We start from the raw sequence: 20,728 nt of genomic DNA on the forward strand, positions 1-20,728 counted from the left end.
GTAGCTATCTTTAGAAATCTCACATTGGTATCTTCTTTGCGTTTTGTCAGATCTTCAGTGAAAGTGTTTGTAAAATGAACAACATGTGCTGGATCATCATCCGAGACTGCTATAACATGAAATATATGGCAGAATGCGGGTAAAACAGAGCTGGGGACATACAATTCTCCCCAAGGAGTTCAGTCACAAATTTAATTAATGTATGAGTGTCATCAGCATGGAAGCATATTCTCTTGAATGGTGGCCGAAGCATGAAGGGGCATATGAATGTTTAGCATATCTGGCACATACATACCTTGCAAGGCCAGCTACAAAAGTGCCATACAAATGCCTGTTCTCACCTTTTGGTGACATTGTAAATAAGAAGAGGGCAGCATTATCTCCTGTAAATGTAAACAAACTTGTTTGTCTTAGTGATTGCCTGAACAAGAAGTAGGACTGAGAGGATTTGTAGGCTCTGAAGTCTTACATTGTTTTGTTTCTGAGTACAGTTATGTAACTAAAAAAATAAATCTATATTTGTAAGTTGTGCTTTCACAAGGAAATTGCACTACAGTACTTGTATGAGGTGAATTGAAAAATATTGTTTTTTGTTTATAATTTTTACAATGCAAATATTTGTAATAAAAAATAATATACATTGATTACAATTACAACACAGAATACAATATGTATGAAAATGTAGAAAAACATCAAAATATTTAATAAATTTCAATTGGTATTCTATTGTTTAACCATGTGATTCAAACTGCGATTAATTTTTGAGTTATTCGCGCGTTAACTGCGATTAATCGACAGACCTAATATGTACTCAATTTAAATGATCAACAACTATGCAAGAGGTGTAATTAAAAAAATACAATAGTAAACAGTTAAAAAAGTAACTGAGTACCCTCCATTACCAGACAGCACTACATTAAAAGCTAAATCAGAAATGAGTGAAGACCACAGGAAAGAGGGGGACTTTACTTTTAAAAAAGGTTCTTCGGCCCTTTTATTTTAATTTAAATGCCAACTGGTAGAAGCTATATTTAAGCAAGCCATTCACTTAACACTTTTCCTGTGTTGTACCTGTCTTTTCTATAGTTGTGAAGCAGGCATTATTTACTGAAGCTTGCAAACTTGTCTCAAGTGCTTTCGAATGTGGAATTCTTGTCAATTCCAATATGCTTGCTATTCACACGTATGGAACAAATAAACACTACATAGGAAAAGTGTTACCTGCCTAGACACATGCCTGTAATCCAACAAATGCCTGATATGCCAAATTGTTGACTGAGCAGTCTGAATAATGTCCCTTTCAGACCTGTATGAATATGATCCTCAAGTAGTTTTCTTTTCTGTGACGTTTCACATTTATGTAACTTTACCTGTTAAGAGGGGAAAAGCTTACTTACTGCTTGCTACTCCTTTGAAAGCCCTGAAGCATCCCATTTTTCTGTTTGAATTTCAGCATGGTGTACAAGCAGCTCAAGACTTGAATGTCAGTTTTGAAGTTTAATAACTCTACAAGTGCCTCTAGTAAGGAACTAGAGTGTTATATTAGAAATTATTTCCAGAAAAAATGACTCATTTGTAGCTTAATATTTGAATAGTTACTCCCCACCTCCATCCCTCTACCCCAAAGTGAAAAAATGCAAGCTAAAGGGGCACAATATGTAAAGTTTATAAAATATTTGAGGTTTATAATCAGTCTCCAAAATATAAAAGATCCTTCAACACAGAAAAAATATCACAACCAAAAGAGAGTGCTGTTTTAAATCTAAAACCAATAGCACGCTTTTTCTTTTTGCTATCTTTGGGTTCAAAAACATTAAAAAACATCTTACCTTTCTCCCCACCTGCCCCCAACAATGATTAATAAAGATTTATATTTTTTTAAAGCCTGTGAATCAGCATGCTGATTTTTCTCTATGACTCAGTATGCTGGCTTCTTGGCCAAACTTCCAATCTTTTTTGTGTGAGGGTATTTCAGCGAGGACATTATCTCCAGGAACAAATCAGGGCCACATAAAAGTTCACCCTCATAAGACTGCCCTTGGAGGTTGAGCAATGGCTTGTAGATGATTAAACAGTTTCAATGATAACAGGGAAGAAACAGATTATAGACCTTTATATAATTGGGAGCCAAGGGACAGCATGTTATATCTCTTAATGGAGTAACAAAAAAACCTTACAATTATGTCTGGAAGGATTAGATTTTTATTTCACTGTACTCACACAAACTGACGAAAAATATTTCCATCATCAAAATTTACAAATAGGCAATGTTAAAAAAAAAAAAAAAAAAAAAAAAAAAAAAAAAGCTGCTGGAGTTTGATTTAAGGGCATATACTTCATATATTTTGACAGGTGGTGTTGACAATTTGTGTTTTCATGGTTATAAAGCTTTAACTTTTTGAATCTCAATGTCTACTGTCACTAAATTATTGTCTACCCTGTCCAATTTCCTGCAATTGTGAACATTTAAATGAAAATAGAAAAAAAAGCCTAAAAATAATCGATATTATCTGTCAAAACTATAACAAAATAAAAATCAAATTCTGCCAAGCCTACTTATAATAAGGCCAAAATGTATACTTGATGCATTTACTGTCTGGGGGGGAGGAAGCGAGGCAAATAGGTGCTCTATAGTACTGGAGTGAAGAATGTAATTTAATAAGCAATTACATTTAATAAGAAATGACTGTAAAGCTAAACTCGGATCAAAACACTAATGAGGAATCAGACGTCTCAAAAGAACATGAAATATATTATAAAACATTAGAACATTTAGTAGAAAGTTGTCTTCAGGAAGGATTAGTTCAAGAAGAGAAGCACAGAACAGTTAAGATTCTTCTCTATGAATAAAAATATAGCCCATACACTTGTAGAGTGTTAACACAGCTGTATCTTGAACATATGCAGCTAATCTTATTCAAACCAGGATTCTACAGCTTAAAGCTAGGAAATTCACTGGTTTGAATACGATTAGCTGCATATGTTCAAGATACAGCTGTGTTAACACTCACAATGAACACTCCTGCCAGTGAGGTGATATGCTGGTAAACCAGGTGCCAACTCTTGCCAAGGCTGTAGGTGTCAGCTAAGCACTGATATATTCAGAACTGGAAACCAGACCAACTCACTATACGTTAATATTATTTAAGATAGGTATTAGTCTTGTAAAGCTGCAATTAGTGTTTAGACTCTATAAAATGCTTGTAAGTTGGTGCATGCATCAATCGTATTTGTAAACTTTATATCCCATGCTATAAGGTAATATGCAAGTTTTGCTTTATTATTGTAAAAATGCCTGCTCTGAACTTCTGAATCTAGGCAGGAAATGTGGTTCCCTCGCCCATCATGAAGGACTATCAAGGATAAAAACTTTGTTGATTGCCCAATCCACCCATGAAGAAGTTATGTGCAGGAGCCCTTGTCGCATCGATTTGAACTCTGGGGGGGAAGAGCATATAAAGATGATCACAAGAAGAAATAATTTATCTTTGTTGTTTGGATTCTCACAAGGGCTTGAGCTAAGAAACAAAAACAGAGATCCCAGGGTCAACTTGGGTTAACCCTAAAAGACATTCACTGGACTGATTATTACATCTCTGTCACCTTTTAGAAACAAAGCTTAACTCATTTGTGCATATATGTTGCCTGCTTTAACCTGTAAATAACTCTCTCATTTCTTTTTCCTAGTTAATTAATCCTTAGTTAGTTTACTATAGGATTGGCTATCAGTGTTGTCTTTGCTGAGAGATCTAAGGTACAAACTGATCTGGGGTAAGTGAACGATCTCTTGGGACTGGAAGCAACCTGAATATTTTGTGCTTTTTGGTGTAAGTGACCATTTATCACTGCCTGGGTGGCCAGACAGACTGGAGTGCCCAAGCGGACTGTTTGTGACTCCATGGTAACACTTGTTTAGTGCTTCAGGTCACATTTGTTACTAGGTTGGTGAAATCTAATTATAGAATATACAGACAGTTTGGAGTCTGCCCTATTTTTTTACAGTCTTCCCTGAAGCTGGAACTCATGGTTGTGAACCACTCCACACAGTGTGACATGAGGTTTTGTCCACATGCACGTTTGTGGAAACTAAGTCTTGGGAATAAATCTGGGTGAAGGTTCCTGCCAGGACCATTCACAAGTCATCTTGAAATCTCTGAGATTGGAAGAAAAGGAAGACATCACACAATCCCAAATAGGAGAACTGGCAGCAGGGCCCTGCAGCTTGTGACAGTCTATGGTCAGGGAAATACATGGCAACCTGGCTGTGTTCCAGAAGCATGACCAGGGGAGGATGCAGGAGAAAGTATACGTAAGGATGGTTTCTATCAGGCATCCTCTGGAAAAGCATCTTGCACAGATTGCTGGCCTATCTAAGAGGGCAACAACTACCTATGCAATGTAGGACCGCTTGGATATACAAAGGTGGCATCACAAGGCAGTGCACATATACATAAAAGTGTAATTACTTTGTGTGAACGTGAAGGGGAAAAATTTTGAAAAAAAAAAATAGAAACTTCAGAAAAAGAATCTTATTGAATTCTATAAAAATTGTATCTTTTCTCAGCATTTTCAACTATCCTCTTGAATTTAATAGAGGATTATAACGAAAGTTAAGATTCTGTCATGGGTATTTTTACTAAAAGTTAGGGACAGGTCACAGCCAATATACAAAAATTCATGGACGCCTGTGACCTGTCCCTGATCTTTAGTAAAAATACCCAGGGGGTGGTGTGGTGGAAGGGATTAACAATGAGAGCACTGCCAGTGGCTGACCTCTGGCAGCTGTTCCAGTCCCACTGCTACTCTGGCAGCCCAGGGGCCGACTGCCAGCCAGCTGCTCCCACAGCCTTAAGACTGACTGCCAGCCGTGATTCCAGCCCCGCCACTGCTCCAGCCCCAGTGGGGATGACCGAACCCAGGCCATTGCTCCAGCCCTGGGGCTGTTGCTCCAGCAGTCTTAGGGCTGCCAGCAGCTCCAGCCCTGCCCCGGAAGAAGTCAAGAGGTCCCAGAATGTCACAGAATCCAGGACCACCGTGACAGAATCGTATCCTTAACTATAACCCTTCTAAAGGATAATTTTAAAAACCTACAAAAGGGATATCACTATTAGATTTTATAAAATCCTATTTTAGAATTCTACAAGAATTTTTCATAGAAGACTGCTGCAAAAAATTGTCCACAGTTCTTGCTTCCAGTGTTTTGTGTTCTTCTCTCTCAGTCAGAAATAAATGCTGGCATTCTTAGATTGGGAATCCATACATGTAGCCAAATATAATGCTTTTCCTTGTGGGACAGACAGTAAGAAATGCATTAAAAATTTCCTAACATTCTCGAGGCCTGCTTATCTCCTGCTACCTCTTCCCTGAAGTGTCCCCACAATCACAGGGCAATCCAAATCACACTGAGTTAGTCCTTACTCTTGTTTGTAAGCGTTAGGTCATCCAACCAGGAAAAAGAAACAATATTATGTGATTTAAGTGACAATTACATTGCTTAGATATTTATCTGGAATATTATCAGCTGCCTAACAAGTGAAACATGTTCAAACAGCCATCGGGGATTTTTTATCACCAGGAACTGATTAAATCCACTGATCCCTATCTTTAGTGAGAAGCAAAGAAGCTGTTGAGTTCCCACTGCCCAGAACTGCCTCTCTATCGTGGCCAGCATATTACTGATTACAAAATGATAGACCAGGGATTGGCAACCTTTGGCTGCGCGGGCTGAGGGATGAGCTGGCCGCCACTTCCTGCAGCCCCCATTGGCCTGGAGCGGCAAATCACGGCCAGTGGGAGCTGCGATCGGCCGAACCTGCAAACGTGGCAGGTAAACAAACCAGCCCGGTCCGCCAGGGGGCTTACCCTGGCAGGACGCGTGCCAAAGGTTGCCGATCCCTGTGATAGACCCTCAATAAAAGCAACATTAAAGATTATTCATATCAGCTAATTCAATCATATAGGCATTTTAATATTTTAGTTCCATGGCAGAATTGTCAACTTTTACATAACACTAGAAAAAAGCCAACCTATTCTAAAATTTAAAATTGATTGTAGCCTTCAATAATCAGAAATTGCAATTGCATTATTCTACTTCATTTTTTAAATAAAAATTAAAAAAAATGAACAGTACCAGCCCTCTTTATAGGTGTGGAAAGGAGTACTTCTATAAATCAGAGAAATATCTCCTACTCATGTGTAGAGTGAGAGAACCGGGAAACAAAATAGAGCTACTCCTTTCCAATACCCTGCCATTTAAGGCAAATGTACAATTTTAATACATAGCACTTCAAATAATTAAGAAATTTTCTTTTCCTGCATTCAAACAATAAATTGCAACATTCCAGCTGCTATAAACACCCCCTCTCCATTCTCATTCGTACACACATGCCCTCTATGCAAAATTAAAGGGCAAGGAATGTTCAGCTAACCATCTGATCTAACCAATAAATATCCCCAGAGTGCTTAACAGTTATCAATTTATTGGTAGAAAAGCCTTTCTGGGAACAAAAATACTACACATAATAAAGCAACAGCATTATTAGTATTATAACAAATAGCACGAACTGCACCATGCTGAAATACAATCATGCCCGGTTCATGGGTATGCCTCTGTATACAAATGGTAGGAAGTTGTGGCAAATGGTTGATGTAAGCTGCCATTCAAAGTTAGAGGATCAATGTAGATATTTTACTTTTTTGTTTTTAAAATAAATATAATTGGATTCAGCTAGTTTTCCCCCATAAAGGTTCCTTTATTGTTGGTGCCAGTGGACTTGATCTTCTTAATCCAGTGGGCACCAGTATGTGACTTAAAAATTTATGGATCATGTCTGACTGCAGAAGGGTCTAAAAATACATTTCTTCAACTATAAAATGCAGAGTGACTGATAAGACTTGCTTGAGGAAGAAAGATATCTGGAGATCATAAGATAAAAAAAGTACAATCTAAGACAAAAAGAACAGGAGTACTTGTGGCACCTTAGAGACTAACAAATTTATTAGAGCATAAGCTTTCGTGGACTACAGCCCACTTCTTCGGATTCTTCTTCTTAGTCCACGAAAGCTTATGCTCTAATGAATTTGTTAGTCTCTAAGGTGCCACAAGTACTCCTGTTCTTTTTGCAGATACAGACTAACACGGCTGCTACTCTGAAATCTAAGACAGTGGCTCTCAATATTTCCAGACCACTGTACCCCCTTCAAGAGTCTGATTTGTCTTGTTTACCCACAAATTTGACCTCACTTAAAAACGTAGAAAATCAGACATAAAAATACAAAACTATCATAGCACGCTATTACTGAAAAATTGCATACTTTCTCATTTTTACCATATAATTATNCAAAAAGAACAGGAGTACTTGTGGCACCTTAGAGACTAACAAATTTATTAGAGCATAAGCTTTCGTGGACTACAGCCCACTTCTTCGGATTCTTCTGCTTAGTCCACGAAAGCTTATGCTCTAATAAATTTGTTAGTCTCTAAGGTGCCACAAGTACTCCTGTTCTTTTTGCAGATACAGACTAACACGGCTGCTACTCTGAAATCTAAGACAGTGGCTCTCAATATTTCCAGACCACTGTACCCCCTTCAAGAGTCTGATTTGTCTTGTTTACCCACAAATTTGACCTCACTTAAAAACGTAGAAAATCAGACATAAAAATACAAAACTATCATAGCACGCTATTACTGAAAAATTGCATACTTTCTCATTTTTACCATATAATTATAAAATAAATCAATTGGAATATAAATATTGTATTTACATTTCAGTGTATATAATACAGAGCAGTATAAACAAATCATTGTCTATGAAATTTTAATTTGTATTGGCTTCGTTAGTGCTTTTTAGGTAGCCTGTTGTAAAATTAGGCAAATATCTAGATGAGTTGATGTATCCCCTAGAAGACCTCTGAGTACCCCAGGGGGTACACGTATCCCTGGTTGAGAACCACTGATCTAAGAAAAAGGACAGAACTTTCCACCCTTCATATGGTATGTTTAACAAACCAACTAAGCGCTGACATTGACATCCCTTATAAAAGAAGCTGCCTGCCCTCCAACTAAAGAGGAAAAAAGTACAGGTAAAAAATAAAGAAAGATCTTATCCAATGTATACACAGTCAAATCACTTCATAGAGAAAACATGAACAGTTTAGCTGAAATTCAGTGTTGGGGTTGCTAAGACTGAAACAGTAATTTCTTATTATAGGTCTCTTTAGAATTTTTTAAAAATTATCCTTTCCAATATAGAGAAAATGAACTGTCTCAACACACATGCACATATTTATGATGGGGCACACTTGAAATCTAGTATATCAATAGAGATACCTTAATTGGAAGAGTCAAATTGACATCATTTGTACATTTCACAAGAAGTGTGAAATAAAATCACAGCCCCAAATATGCAGAGTTTGGGTGTATTTAAAAAAACAATTGTACTTTGAAAAACATATAATGTACACTTAGACTTCTATGAAGCCCAAGGTACCCAAAGACTTCTGAGACACAATGTCTGTGGAAGGCTGTGAATACTGACCCTCCAGCAAGCTGACCTAGAGGGGAAAGACTGTAGTTGTAGAGCACCCAATGGGAAGAAAAGTTTGTGCAAATGAATTCCGTCTCCCATGTTCCACAGATCCTCATCCCAGACCATTTCTCCCATGATCTGGCTGAACATCCTATGAAAGTCACTACAGCCCCCAGAGCTGTACAATCTTCCAAGAGGCCTCAAAAAGGACATACAAATCCAAGTTGTCCTGTGAGCTGACAAAATATATAGAGAAAGTCAGCTGCTGTTTTCGGAGTGGAGGGGAAGGAACTTGGATAGGCAGGAAGGGAATGTGGTCCCTAGCTGCCAGGTTGAGAGGGGGAGGTTCCTATACCTTCTCAAATAGCTTTTCTGGAGTATAAGACAAATGGTGACAGGGATCCTCTTTGACTCAATGCCCATCCCCTCTTCTCATCTGCAGATCTCCAGAATAGTTAGTCTGGGAGAAGGGATCCTCTGGGCCCTACAACCTGTCCTGGTGGCTAAACATCAATTAGCAGAGAATTGATTGCACCCTGTTAGCATGTTAAGGGGGAAACACTGGCCATGAGTGAAGTTGTCCTGACCCAGCTGTATATGATAGGGTCACTATTGCAATGTGTGTACACACATGCACCTAGTCACAGTAAATACTTTGCAGTTTTATGGTTTAAAGATGAGTATGGAAATTAGTAGTGTAGGAGTAAAAATAAGCACACTTATTCCCTAGCATCCCATCACTATGTGATAATCAACACAGTATGACAGGCAGGGTATTACTGGGTAATTATTGTATGGTTTGGGTAGGACCTTTACATGCTTCAGAAGTGTAATAATCTCTTGTATAGATTGTGTTACTACCATTATGAAATGGGATAAACAACTTGAAATTGATAGTATTTGCACAGGTTAGACCTTAATGCATGTCTGAGAAGATTTCATTTAAAATGAAATTTCTGAAGTCATTTAATATTATTCTACCTTGCTAGTATGCACATATGCCTCATTTGTATACAACAATTTTGTGAATACAAGGTTCCTAAGTGCAAAGAGGCAAGTGTCTAATAGGAAGCCTATTACATACAAGTTTATGGATTAGACACAGGGTATGAAAGATTCTGTTTGTTCCCTGCCCCAATGTGACCTATTCATTAGCAAGATGTACCAAAACTGAGAGAGACCTTATATGTTAAGCATGAGACATATGCCGCGTGCTTTTCCCTACACTGGTGTCAAATGGTAGTGTGGAGAAGGAGGATGATGGGTTTTTAAATGATTTCTAACTTCGATTTAATCCATCAAGGAAAAATTCAAAAAAGTTTCAATGAAAAAGGAGATTCTTTTGCTGATTCACCTTTCCATTTTGCTTGCAAGTTAGTGAACTAGAGAAACAGTGTGATTTTAATGGCAATTACTTATATATTTTGGCTGTAATGACAATTAATGTAAAACTTACTTCCTCAAACCTGAAAATGGACAACCTGCCAATGTCTAGGATTAAAGTGCAACCCTTATCTTTCAGCAACATAACATCAGTTACAGGATAACCTTCAAGGACTGTGGAAAACAAAAACTTCTACCTTAAATGCTCTGTCCAACTGCCGAAAATAAGAGTCTGGAAACAATGCTGTGTAAATTACAACTCTAAAAGCCTGGAATCCCCTGGGAAACCCGATAAAGGATGACATTCTAACAACTTCACAGTTCTGGACTATTACTGCCACTGACTCACATTCATTCTCTTTCCTTATGTGCTGTGATACCAGCAAGCAACTTGCCTGTCCCTGACATATATTAGAATCAGCACTGTGCCTCCTGTCTGTAATAGCAATAAATGCTCCTTCTGAAACAGAAGATGGACACATTGCAGTGACCACTGTGCTACAAACACGAGTGCTTATTTCAGTGGGACATATGGATCATAAGCCCCACCACCTCTCTCAACAATGTGTATTCTTCATTATATGAATACCAGCATATTCGGTTCATTACAAAAAGAAGAAGGGACAGTCTCAGCCCCATGGAGCTTACAGAGGCAGGTAATATAGTTCAGATATGCGACACACCTTTATATATACTTATATGATCAGTAAATTGAAGGTCAAACTTTCAAACACTGCAACAACAAAAAGAAATATCGTGTACACTATTTACCTACGGGTGGGTTATTTTGTCCAAGAGCCTTGTAAAAAAAGAATGTTCATGGTTAAGATTTTGTCGTGGCTATTTTCAGTAAAAGTCAGGGACAGGTCATGGGCAATAAACAAAAATTCATGAAAGCCAGTGACCTGTCTCTGACTTTTAAGAAAAACAACTGACAAAATGGGGCTGAGGGAGGGATGAGAGCCTGAGCCCTGCTGCGTGGGAGGAGAGGGGGCAGCACCTGCTGCCGCTGACAGCTCTGGAGTCCCCCTGCCCTGGCTTGGAGCTCTGGGTCCTCCCGCCACCCGCAGTGGCTGGGAGCTGCAGGGGGACCTGCCACCTGTAGTGATTGGGAGCTGCGGGTCCCCCCCAAGCTCCCCACGGCAGCTGGGAGTTCCAGGTCTGGCAGTGGAGAGCTGCAGGGGCTCCCACCGCCTGCGGTGACCGGCAACTGTGCCCCCCCTCAACCCCCGCTGCCCGGGGTCACTCATCGCCCGCAGCATCCTCCGGGGTGCCCCCGCTGCCCCTGGCAGCTGGGAGCTCTGGGTCTGGTGGTGGGAAGCTGTGGGGGGGCCCCGCTGCCACGGTAGCTCAGAGCTCTGGGTCTCCCCACCGCCCGTTGTGGCTGAGAGCTGTGGGGGACGTCTACCGCCTGCAGCAACTGAGAGCCGCAGGGGTCTCCTGTTGTCCGCGCAGCTGAGAGCTGCGGGGCCCCCTGCTGCCTGCGGCAACCTGCAACTCCAGATCCCCTGCCGCCTGCTAGCTCCAGCCCCGCCACTCAGGGGCTGAAGTGGAAAATGTCACGGAGGTCTCTGGAAGTCATGGAATCCGTGACTTTCGTGACCTCTGACACATAATCTTATCCTTACTCATAGATAGCACCTGCCGCTAACCAATGCTATTAATCCTTCCTTTCACGAGCAGTAAATTCATAAACAAATTGCTTACGGAAACACTATCTTTTTCTTTCAAGTGTCCAATCTTGTTTAATGGCTTTAAGCCCAGCATACATTAGCATGTGCTGTTAACTTGCCACATTTTATTTTGCTCTCAAAGACAATTCGTTTTCTGTTAGTTGGTGGTAAACTGTCCTCAATATTGCTTTTCCCCCCTCCAACTGTTGCAAAATATAAGCTGTCAAAAAGCAAATTTCTTTCAGCTGTGGAAGTGAACTTTTAACTTTTACCTGACATTTTAAAGAAGTGAAGTTAAAGCACATCTAATTCTGCTTGTCCTTGTACCTCTGCACTGAAATTCAAGTTTTGCTAGTAAAATTCAAATTCCTCTACTTCGGGAAGCAGCTGAAGCAATAAAAATGGTGCAGTGTCCTCAGAGCCATTTTGCTGTTATTGCCTTTGAATATGAGACTGAATTTCTGATGCATTTAAATGTTACTTTATTACCTTTGACAAATATATTTTCACAGAAGCACAGATCAAACTATGAGAAAAGACAGTGCTAGAGCGAGAAATTACTTGTAAATAAAATATGGTGACAGACTTCATCTTCTATGCAGTATGCAAACAGCTATCTCCGTTGGTAATATGCAAATTAATTGCATTTTAACCGAAGCCAACTGATGTGCTCTGCAGCAATACGGAAAGAATACTTGAATTCATTTACTGTGGCCTATTAGAAATACTCCTCATAAATGGAATTCAGGAACTGTGAATGATACCCATTAGGTCAAAGTAAAAAATCATAGCAAGTAGAGTTTGAGTAGTTAGGATGGGGACAGGGTGATGTTTGGATGCCAGAGGGGTCAAGCTGCCAGGCTGAAGAGGCAGATAATAGTACGAAGTACCTTAATTTTCTTCCACTTCAATTAGTTTTTGAAGATTCTCACTAATGGTCAGCGATGAGTTGAGCAAAGTGATCAGAACCTGATTTCTAACCCCAACAACAGTTTTAAGTATAGCGGTGATGGGCTCCCCCCAGACTATTTAGACCGGATTTCATGGTTTTATTCTGCTGGTTATATTAGTAAAAATCCATTGCAGAAAGCAGCAATGGCAAATTTTTAGTATTTAGTAGTCTTTTTACTTTATTTAATTGTATCTTCAATTTGTCTTATGTTGGGAATTTTTTTGAACTCTAAATTATGTTGTGACTTACTATAAATGAGATTTTTATTAGATTAAGAATTTAAAATTATATTCCATATTTTTGTTCTATTTTGTTTGCTTGATTAGAGAGCATGTCAAGAACTAGTTAGATTACTGAAGTACAATGTAAATTATCAAGAGACATAAATAGGGCCATGCTAAATTCAGGTCAATTTTGGTCAATGTTATGGTCATAGGATTTTAAAAATCATAGATTTCATGATTTCAGCTATTTAAATCTGCAACTTCAGAGTGTTGTAATTGTCAGGGTCCAGACCCAACAAGGAGTTGGGGGATTGCAAGGTTATTGTAGGGGGAGTTGCGTTACTGCTACCCTTACTTCTGCGCTGCTGCTGGCAACGGCGCTGCCTTCAGAACAAGACAGCTGGAGAGCAGCAGCTGCTGGCTGGAAGCTCAGCTCCGAAGGCAGAGCCGTTGCCAGCAGCGGCACCAAAGTAAGGATGGCATGGCATGGCATTGCGCCCTTACTTCTGTGCTGTTGCCTGCAGAGCTGGACCTTCAGTTAGCAGCTGCCACTCTCCAGCCACCCAGTTCTGAAGGTAGCAGCACAGACATAAGGGTGGCTTGGTACAGTATTGCCACCCTTACTTCTGCACTGCTGAAGGTGAGGCATCACCTTCAGAGCTGGGCACCCGGCCAATAGCTGCCACTCTCTGGCCACCCAGCTCTGAAGGCAGCACTGAAGTAAGGATGGCAATACTGTGACCCCCCAATAATATAGCAACTCCCTTTTGGGTCAGGACCCCCAGTTTGAGAAACGCTGGTCTCTGTATAGTATAGGGTAAAAGCACACAAAAGACCAGATTTCACAGTCCGTGACACGTTTTTCATGGCTGAGAATTTGGGAGGGCCCTAGACAAAGGATACAGAAAGTGACATAACATTAAGTTTTCTAATTTGCCACAGGGTACCTGGTTTGTTTGAAAGAGGTTTTTTTTTTTTTGCGCTAAAATCTTGGGGGCTTGTGGTAGTTGGTGATTCCTCGGGATACTACTTTTTTTTTTTAAAGCTTAACTCAACGTAGGCCACATGGCAAAAACATACCTTGTGTTACCATAAGCCTCCCAGAAGACATTTTTGCAAAGTTTCCGTTTTCTTCTTTTCTACAAACTCTGCTGCCCATTACAAAGTGACCCATAAAACCACCTGTGAATACACCTAAAAGACCAATAGTAAGGGAGAGAGGAAATCCTTTCCCTTCCCTCAAAACATTTATAATCAGACCCACTGGTTGTCATCAGACCTCTTTCTACCATCCCAAAGACTGGTGGGCATGTTCATTTGCAGGATTTATCATCAAAGAGAAAGGAATTTAAAACTAGAAGAGTTTGCTATGCCACTGCCTTTTTCCTAGGCTACTTTCATTGAAACAGTCACAGGGAACTCCCAAATGTCTGATCATCTACAGACCACAGAGTTTGGAAAGGACACAGAGCATACATGATCCGAGGAACTTCCACCTGTTTGTAAGTACTGTATGCAGGAGCATCATGTGCTATGAAGCAAAGGGGACAGCTCCCCCCAACCTTGGTTTGCCCCGCCGCTGTGCCTCAACTAATCCATAGGTCATAGAATTGTTCCACTATGTCTTCCACTTTTTGCTCCCCCAGATTTTGCAGGATACAGTATAATCACATATAACATTCTATATGCTAGACACAAATTTGCCCCTCCCAGAATTTTTTTGAATGACAACAGACTGTATTCCAAGATGTAATGTGTTAGTTGTATAAGCTTTTCACCTGTAAAGATAAGAGTTGAAATCCTTGCTGAGGTATGAAGTCAACATAATTTTGGTGACCTCATCCTAGTCTTCTATTCACCCAAGACAGGAATGGCAAGAATGATAAAGTCAGGACTGAACTTCAGTAAAAGACAAGTAGATGAAAATTTCACAGAACAGTACCAGGCTCAAGCTAATGTTATTTACTGATGTTCATCTTTATAGGCTCTATGGTCACACAGTTTCAAGATCTATTTTGTTACCAAACTGACTTAAGAATTACCTGTATAACTTATACTCTGGAAAGATCATATTTAATTTACTAATTTAATATAATCATTTTCACTTTGTAAGAGCAATGTTTCAGAATGTAACATGAAAAAGTTATGCTGTACTGTTCCATAGGCTCTATGCATTACACACATTTGTATTGTCTTTTTTTCCCCACCTGATGACAACATTCATTGACTGATTAGAACAAAACAGTTTTTAAAAGTGTGTTTAGAATAAAGTTTGAACTAAACAACTATTTTTTCTTCTCAGCTCATCACATATTAGGCAAATACGAGGATTAAAGAGGGACAGTTTTATTTTGTAGGGTTTATAATTACTTCTCTTGGAAGTCTGAAAATAAATTCCGTCTCATTTCATTAGGCAAATAATAATTTTCTTCCTTGTGTTTTTCTAACAGAACTGAAAATTAACATAGAATTTCTCTTTACTTCCCCCTTATATGCACCAACATTATCAAAAGAGATCAGTACAGCTCTGGAAACAAAGTCCATTATTTTTTGCTCCACAGTTATAAGAGGACAGAAATACTGTCTTGTATTAAGAGCGGCTATTGTTTGTATATTTCTTGCCAATAGAAATAATAGAAAGGCTTTTATTTTAGCTCTTGTTATTTAGAACCCAGAGGACATTCTTTGAGCAGATTACAAGATGTCATATACTGAGTTTGGAGCAGAGTGAATAATAAAAAAAAATTATTTGTTTAAATCTTTGGACAATTCATTTCAACTGTTTTTACACGCCTTCTGGGTTCGTTATCCACTAGCATTCAGGTGACTGAGTTTACAAGAACAAATGCACCAGGAAAGTGAATTTTAAGCTTGCACATTCTAATACTTACAAAAAATGAATTGCAAACCTGAAAATACAAGTTATGTTTATCTAGACCAGAGGTGGGCAAACACATCCGGCTCGTGGGACTGTCTTGCCCGCCCCCATGCTCCTGGCCCGGGAGGCTAGCCCCTGGCCACTCCCCTGCTGTTCCCCCTCCCCCACAGCCTCAGCTTGCCCCGCCACCGACACAATGCTCTGGGTGGGTGGGGCTGTGAGCTCCTGGGGTGGTGCAGCTGCAGAGCCCGGCCAGACCCAGTCTCTGTGCTGCGTGGTGGCAGCAGCGGTGTGGCCCTGCTCCAGCCGGGCAGCGTGGCGTGGCTGTAGCGCCGCTAGCCACTGGTGCTCCAGGCAGCGCGGTAAGAGGGCACAGAGCAGGGGGGGTTGGATAGAGGGCAGGGGAGTTCGGGGTGGTGGTCAGGAGATGGGGGTGTGGATAGGGGTCGGGGGAGAACAGGGGGTTGAATGGGGGCAGGGGTCCCGGGGGGGCAGTTAGGAAGGAGGAGGGGTTGGATGGGGCAGCAGGGGGCAGTCAGGGGCAGGGGTTCTGGGGGAAGCCAGGGCACAGGGAGAAGGAGTGGTTGGATAGGGCAGGGGTCCCGGGGGGGAGGGGGGGGGCTGTCAGGAATGAGAGGAGGGGTTGGATGGGGCAGCGGGATCCAGGGGCAGTCAGGGGACAGGGAACGGGGGTGTGTGGATGGGGCAGGGGTCCCAGGGGAGCCGTCAGTGAACAGGACGGATTGGATGGGGCAGGAGTCCAGGGGGGAGGATAGGAGATGGGGGCCGGGCCACGACCCCCTCCCCTAACAGGCCCTCCATACAATATACGAAACCCGATGCGGCCCTTGGGCCAAAAAGTTTGCCCGCCCCAATCTAGACTAATATGGTCAATCACAAATCAGGAACTCCGCTAGAATTTTTAATTTTGAACAGGAAGCCAAAAATAATCAATATTCATAAAGTTAGGCTCAATAATTTAAAATAATGAATAAATATGAAGAAGTCACAATTTGCTAGTGGACATACTGCAAAATCTTGGGCTAACTCTGAAAAAGTTAGTAGCCGTGTTAGTCTGTGTTAGCAAAAAGAACGAGGAGTACTTGTGGCACTTTAATGTCACAAGTTGAATTCATTACCAATTATTCATTCAACTCTTGATTCAAGTAGTCAACAGAATCCCTTTTAGGAAAAATTATCCAATGTACATGTCATAACAGAAAAATTGCATCAGTGGTAAACATTTAAAAAAATATAAAGAATCAAGTGATAACAGATTACAGAAAAATAGACAATACTTACTGGAGAGAACTGTAGTGAGGAAGATGTAGTCAGAAAAAGAGATGAGTCCACATTCTCCAAGTGTATAAAATATACTGTCTTCATCAGCAAACTTCTCTCGTTCTTGGGATAACTTCTATTTTACAGATCCAACCACACACCCCAAAGAAAGAAAATAAAAGACTCAATTAAACACTTAACAAAGAGGAACTGTATCATTTATATCATTGCCAACGAGCTTTTTTTTTTTTATGAACATATCCCTCCTATTACCATTCAAATTCAATGGACCTTTTCCAGACTTCAAATCTATCAGAACTAGTGTTTTTTGTTTCAAATAAAGCACAAACTGGAACTGGCCAATAAACTTAGCATCTTTAGTCTAGTACAGAGATAGAAACAACATATGATGTGCTTTTTGTTTTGTGTTGTCTAAATTCTCTAGCGAATAATGGTACTATATAATCTAGGCTCTTTACAGCAGAATTAAAATGACAGCCATAATGAGTTTTATTCCAAAGTGTTTTATTTCTATTATAGTTGTTTAGTTTAACAATAGCTTAAAGCAGTTTGGTTTTAATATCTGATAGTTTCCCAAAAATGTAGTTACCTGATAAAACGTTAGTATAACCCAAGCATTTGTTTGGTAAAGACAACCACTAGAGTCAAAATTCCTGCATGAATGCATGCAACTTTTAAGATAACGGGACACTTTTTGATTAGAAGAGCACACTACATATATTTTATCAGCTGATCTCACTTCTAAGCTGAAAGCCACTGAGGGACTGATCCACTGAAGCTTTAAAGACTGAAAAGGACCCATAGAACTGTGTTAGAGGCTGGATATTGAATTTCATAGTGGTGAACCATTTAGAAAATACACACGCACGCACACGCACATACAGCGGGAAAGAAAATTAATATAAAAACATTAAGTACAGTGAGGTTAATTCATATCTGATCATGCAAGCACAGAAGCAGAAACAATGCAAGCTTAATTTAGCAACAGTATTATGAAACAAAAAACAACAAAAACACCGCCACACGAAGGTCCAGCTACACAAGTGCCCCCATCTGTTACCTCTGTCTAGTGAAGATCCCATCATATTCAAGATAAAGGAAAGAAAATTGGTTAACCAACAAGATAAGTTCACAAAACATCAAAATGAATTGATCTGTTAGACTTGCAAAATCAAGAAAGATTTGCAGCAACTAGCTATTTGCTGAAAATATACACTGCTATGAAGCCTAGGTATAAATTCCAGCAAGAATTGATACTGAGTTGAAGGTTCAGACCCACCATCTACAGCTATTTCTTGTTCAGTTATATTTGAAAGAACTCACCATTCTACTTGACAGCAGATTGGAGATTAGTTTGCCTAATAATTTAGATGAAAATTTGGCAAATATCTGGCTTGGAAACCACAAGAGAAAAAAAGTCATCATATTGATCAGCAAATATACAATTTCCAATTAAACTCAGCTCTACTGATCAAATATAGCAGTAGCTCTTATTTTGAAGACTTGGAGTTGTTAAGAATGTGAAGTGAGGTAAACCTCCACAAATCAGCAGAAGCATTTATCAATGCATCCACTTTGAAAAGGTATTAGCAATACATTATCACAGTACATCAGGCTGTGTTTTCTTTTCATTAAAGAAATATTTTTGCTATATATACAAACTTAAGTCAAACTCTACCCAGAAACACCCACATAGTGCTGATTATGCTGAAGACAAATAATCAGCCTCTAGTTCTCTCTGAACGCAAAGGAAGCTCGAGTTAAAAGCTAGTGAATTTTTTTGCAATCATTTTCTTGGATTATTGTCATGGTTGCTGTATCCCTCAATGGTATAGCCCACTCATAATATTTATTGGCTCTGTCTTTGCATTTATCTTTAGCAGAGCTCACTACAAACCAGCTACCGACACCCTGATAAATGTGGAGTATTTACAGAGAAAGGATTAACAAACACTATATACTGTATGCAGTATATTTGGAGATAAATTAATAATACTCATAACAATTAAAATCTATGAATTTAAAGTTGGCTTTTATTTAATATTAAAGGCTGGGAAAGTTCCTTATAAATTAAAAGCTATGTGAATGGGCTAAAAGCACATGAAAAAAATCTAGTTTTAAGTTAAATCTTCTCGGAAATACAAATGTTATAGATAGAAAGGGTACAAAAATATTCTCACTTGAAGAACATATCTATTTTTAAAAACCTACTTAATCTACTACTATTTGTCAGAGGTTAGGTATAAACATGGGAGACTAATGCATGCTACCACCACGTGGCCTAATTCTGATCCTATTCAAGTTATTGGGAGCTTTAACACCAATTTCAGTGTAGCAAGAACAAAGTCTATTTGCCAAAAAGAGATGTAATTTTGTATAATGGGATGTTCAGACTGTTCTATTGTCACTATTTTTTGGAAAGGAGTGAGCATATTAAAAAAACTGCTTGTATTTTTGTCCATCATGTATATTTTGTTTACTTCCACAAAACATTTGGAAGATATTCTCCAAAGAGGTGCTGAAAGTTTCAAGTTATTTTAAATGAAAGCTTATAACCTGCAGAAGTTGATTACACATGCATAGGAAAAACTTCCTTCTAGCTTTGAGCAAGTGGATTTTTCAAGAGACTAACGCCAAACATAGCTCCCCAACTGTAGTTGAGCGCTGTTGTTCTGCAGGCATAGACAGGGTAAGGTTTAAATACCCATCTTAATGAAATGCAGTCAATTGGTGCTAAAACAAAGGGTAGACCACACTTAGTTAAACTGGATTTTAAAATGGCGATCCCATCCAAACCAGCAGGACAGAGTTTAACACTATCTGAGGGTAGGAGAACTGCACTCCCTGTTGTGAAACAAGATACAGCCTATCAGATGTGCCAGAAATGAAACAATCTCCAAGGACTGACTTTCTTGTACTGTTAGAGTTTAGCCAAGTATGCACATTGAAGATAAAAGGTTGAAAGTTTAACTGAAAATTACCGGTGAAGTTAATAGAGGAATGTGTAAGAGACAAATAAATGGAACTGTATCCATATATTTTACAATGTGACCCAACAGAGGATTTTCCTGGGCCTTTTCCGCATTTGTTTGCTCACCTATCGAAGAAAAACGTATCAGTATCTAAAACTAAAGACAATACTAGATTCAAAGTTGCCTCAAGGATTCTGAACACCACAAGCTATGAAAAAGCATCACATGGGTTGTTTAAAACTCTTTCTGAAATGCTGTAAAACCTAATGACGTTAAAGGCACAAAATCAATACCCAATTCTCTCTCTATTAAAATATACTTCCTCTTGTCTATAAAGCTTTGACTTCTAGTCAATGCCATCAACACCTTTTGTGCAGTCTATTTCTTCTGCTGTTTCGTTTCAACATAGCATGAGTTATATTACAGCTGAAAGGTTAACATGAGGAATTAAAACAGAAAAATTACAGAAAGAAAAGCAAAATTAAAACTCTTTAGGCAATGAGTCATCTTTACAATTGTCATGATTAGTTATCTGTACAATTTCAGTACAACCTTCAAATTTCATGTGCTTGAGTTAAGAATTTTCAAACAAATTAAAAAATGTTTCAACCTTATGTAAAATATATTCATAAAACCGAGCAACCAGTTAAGATCATACATTGCCTAAAGAACATTCACAGTTGGGAATTCACAAGTGAGCAATGCACTGTAAAAATATTTATAATCATTTTTATCAAGCAGTGAATCACATTAGACAAAACATACAAACAAGCATACATATACATGTGCAAATCAAATACATAATTTATTTCATTA

The 20,728-nt window shown here is 39.2% G+C and overlaps 1 protein-coding gene across 1 annotated transcript in view; it reads right to left on the reverse strand.

The window, feature by feature from the left end:
* The window catches only part of MICU1 (mitochondrial calcium uptake 1), a 180,353-nt gene that overhangs the window by 87,905 nt on the left and 71,720 nt on the right, over positions 1–20,728 (reverse strand). Inside the window, exons 5-6 of the mRNA XM_034776856.1 lie at positions 18,001–18,006; positions 16,941–17,055 (exon numbers count right to left, since the gene is read on the reverse strand). Coding sequence (XP_034632747.1) covers positions 16,941–17,055; positions 18,001–18,006 — 121 coding nt within the window. The remainder of the gene's footprint in view (positions 1–16,940; positions 17,056–18,000; positions 18,007–20,728) is intronic.

This window comes from Trachemys scripta, chromosome 7, assembly GCF_013100865.1.
Source record: "Trachemys scripta elegans isolate TJP31775 chromosome 7, CAS_Tse_1.0, whole genome shotgun sequence".
Classification (NCBI taxonomy): domain Eukaryota; kingdom Metazoa; phylum Chordata; order Testudines; family Emydidae; genus Trachemys; species Trachemys scripta.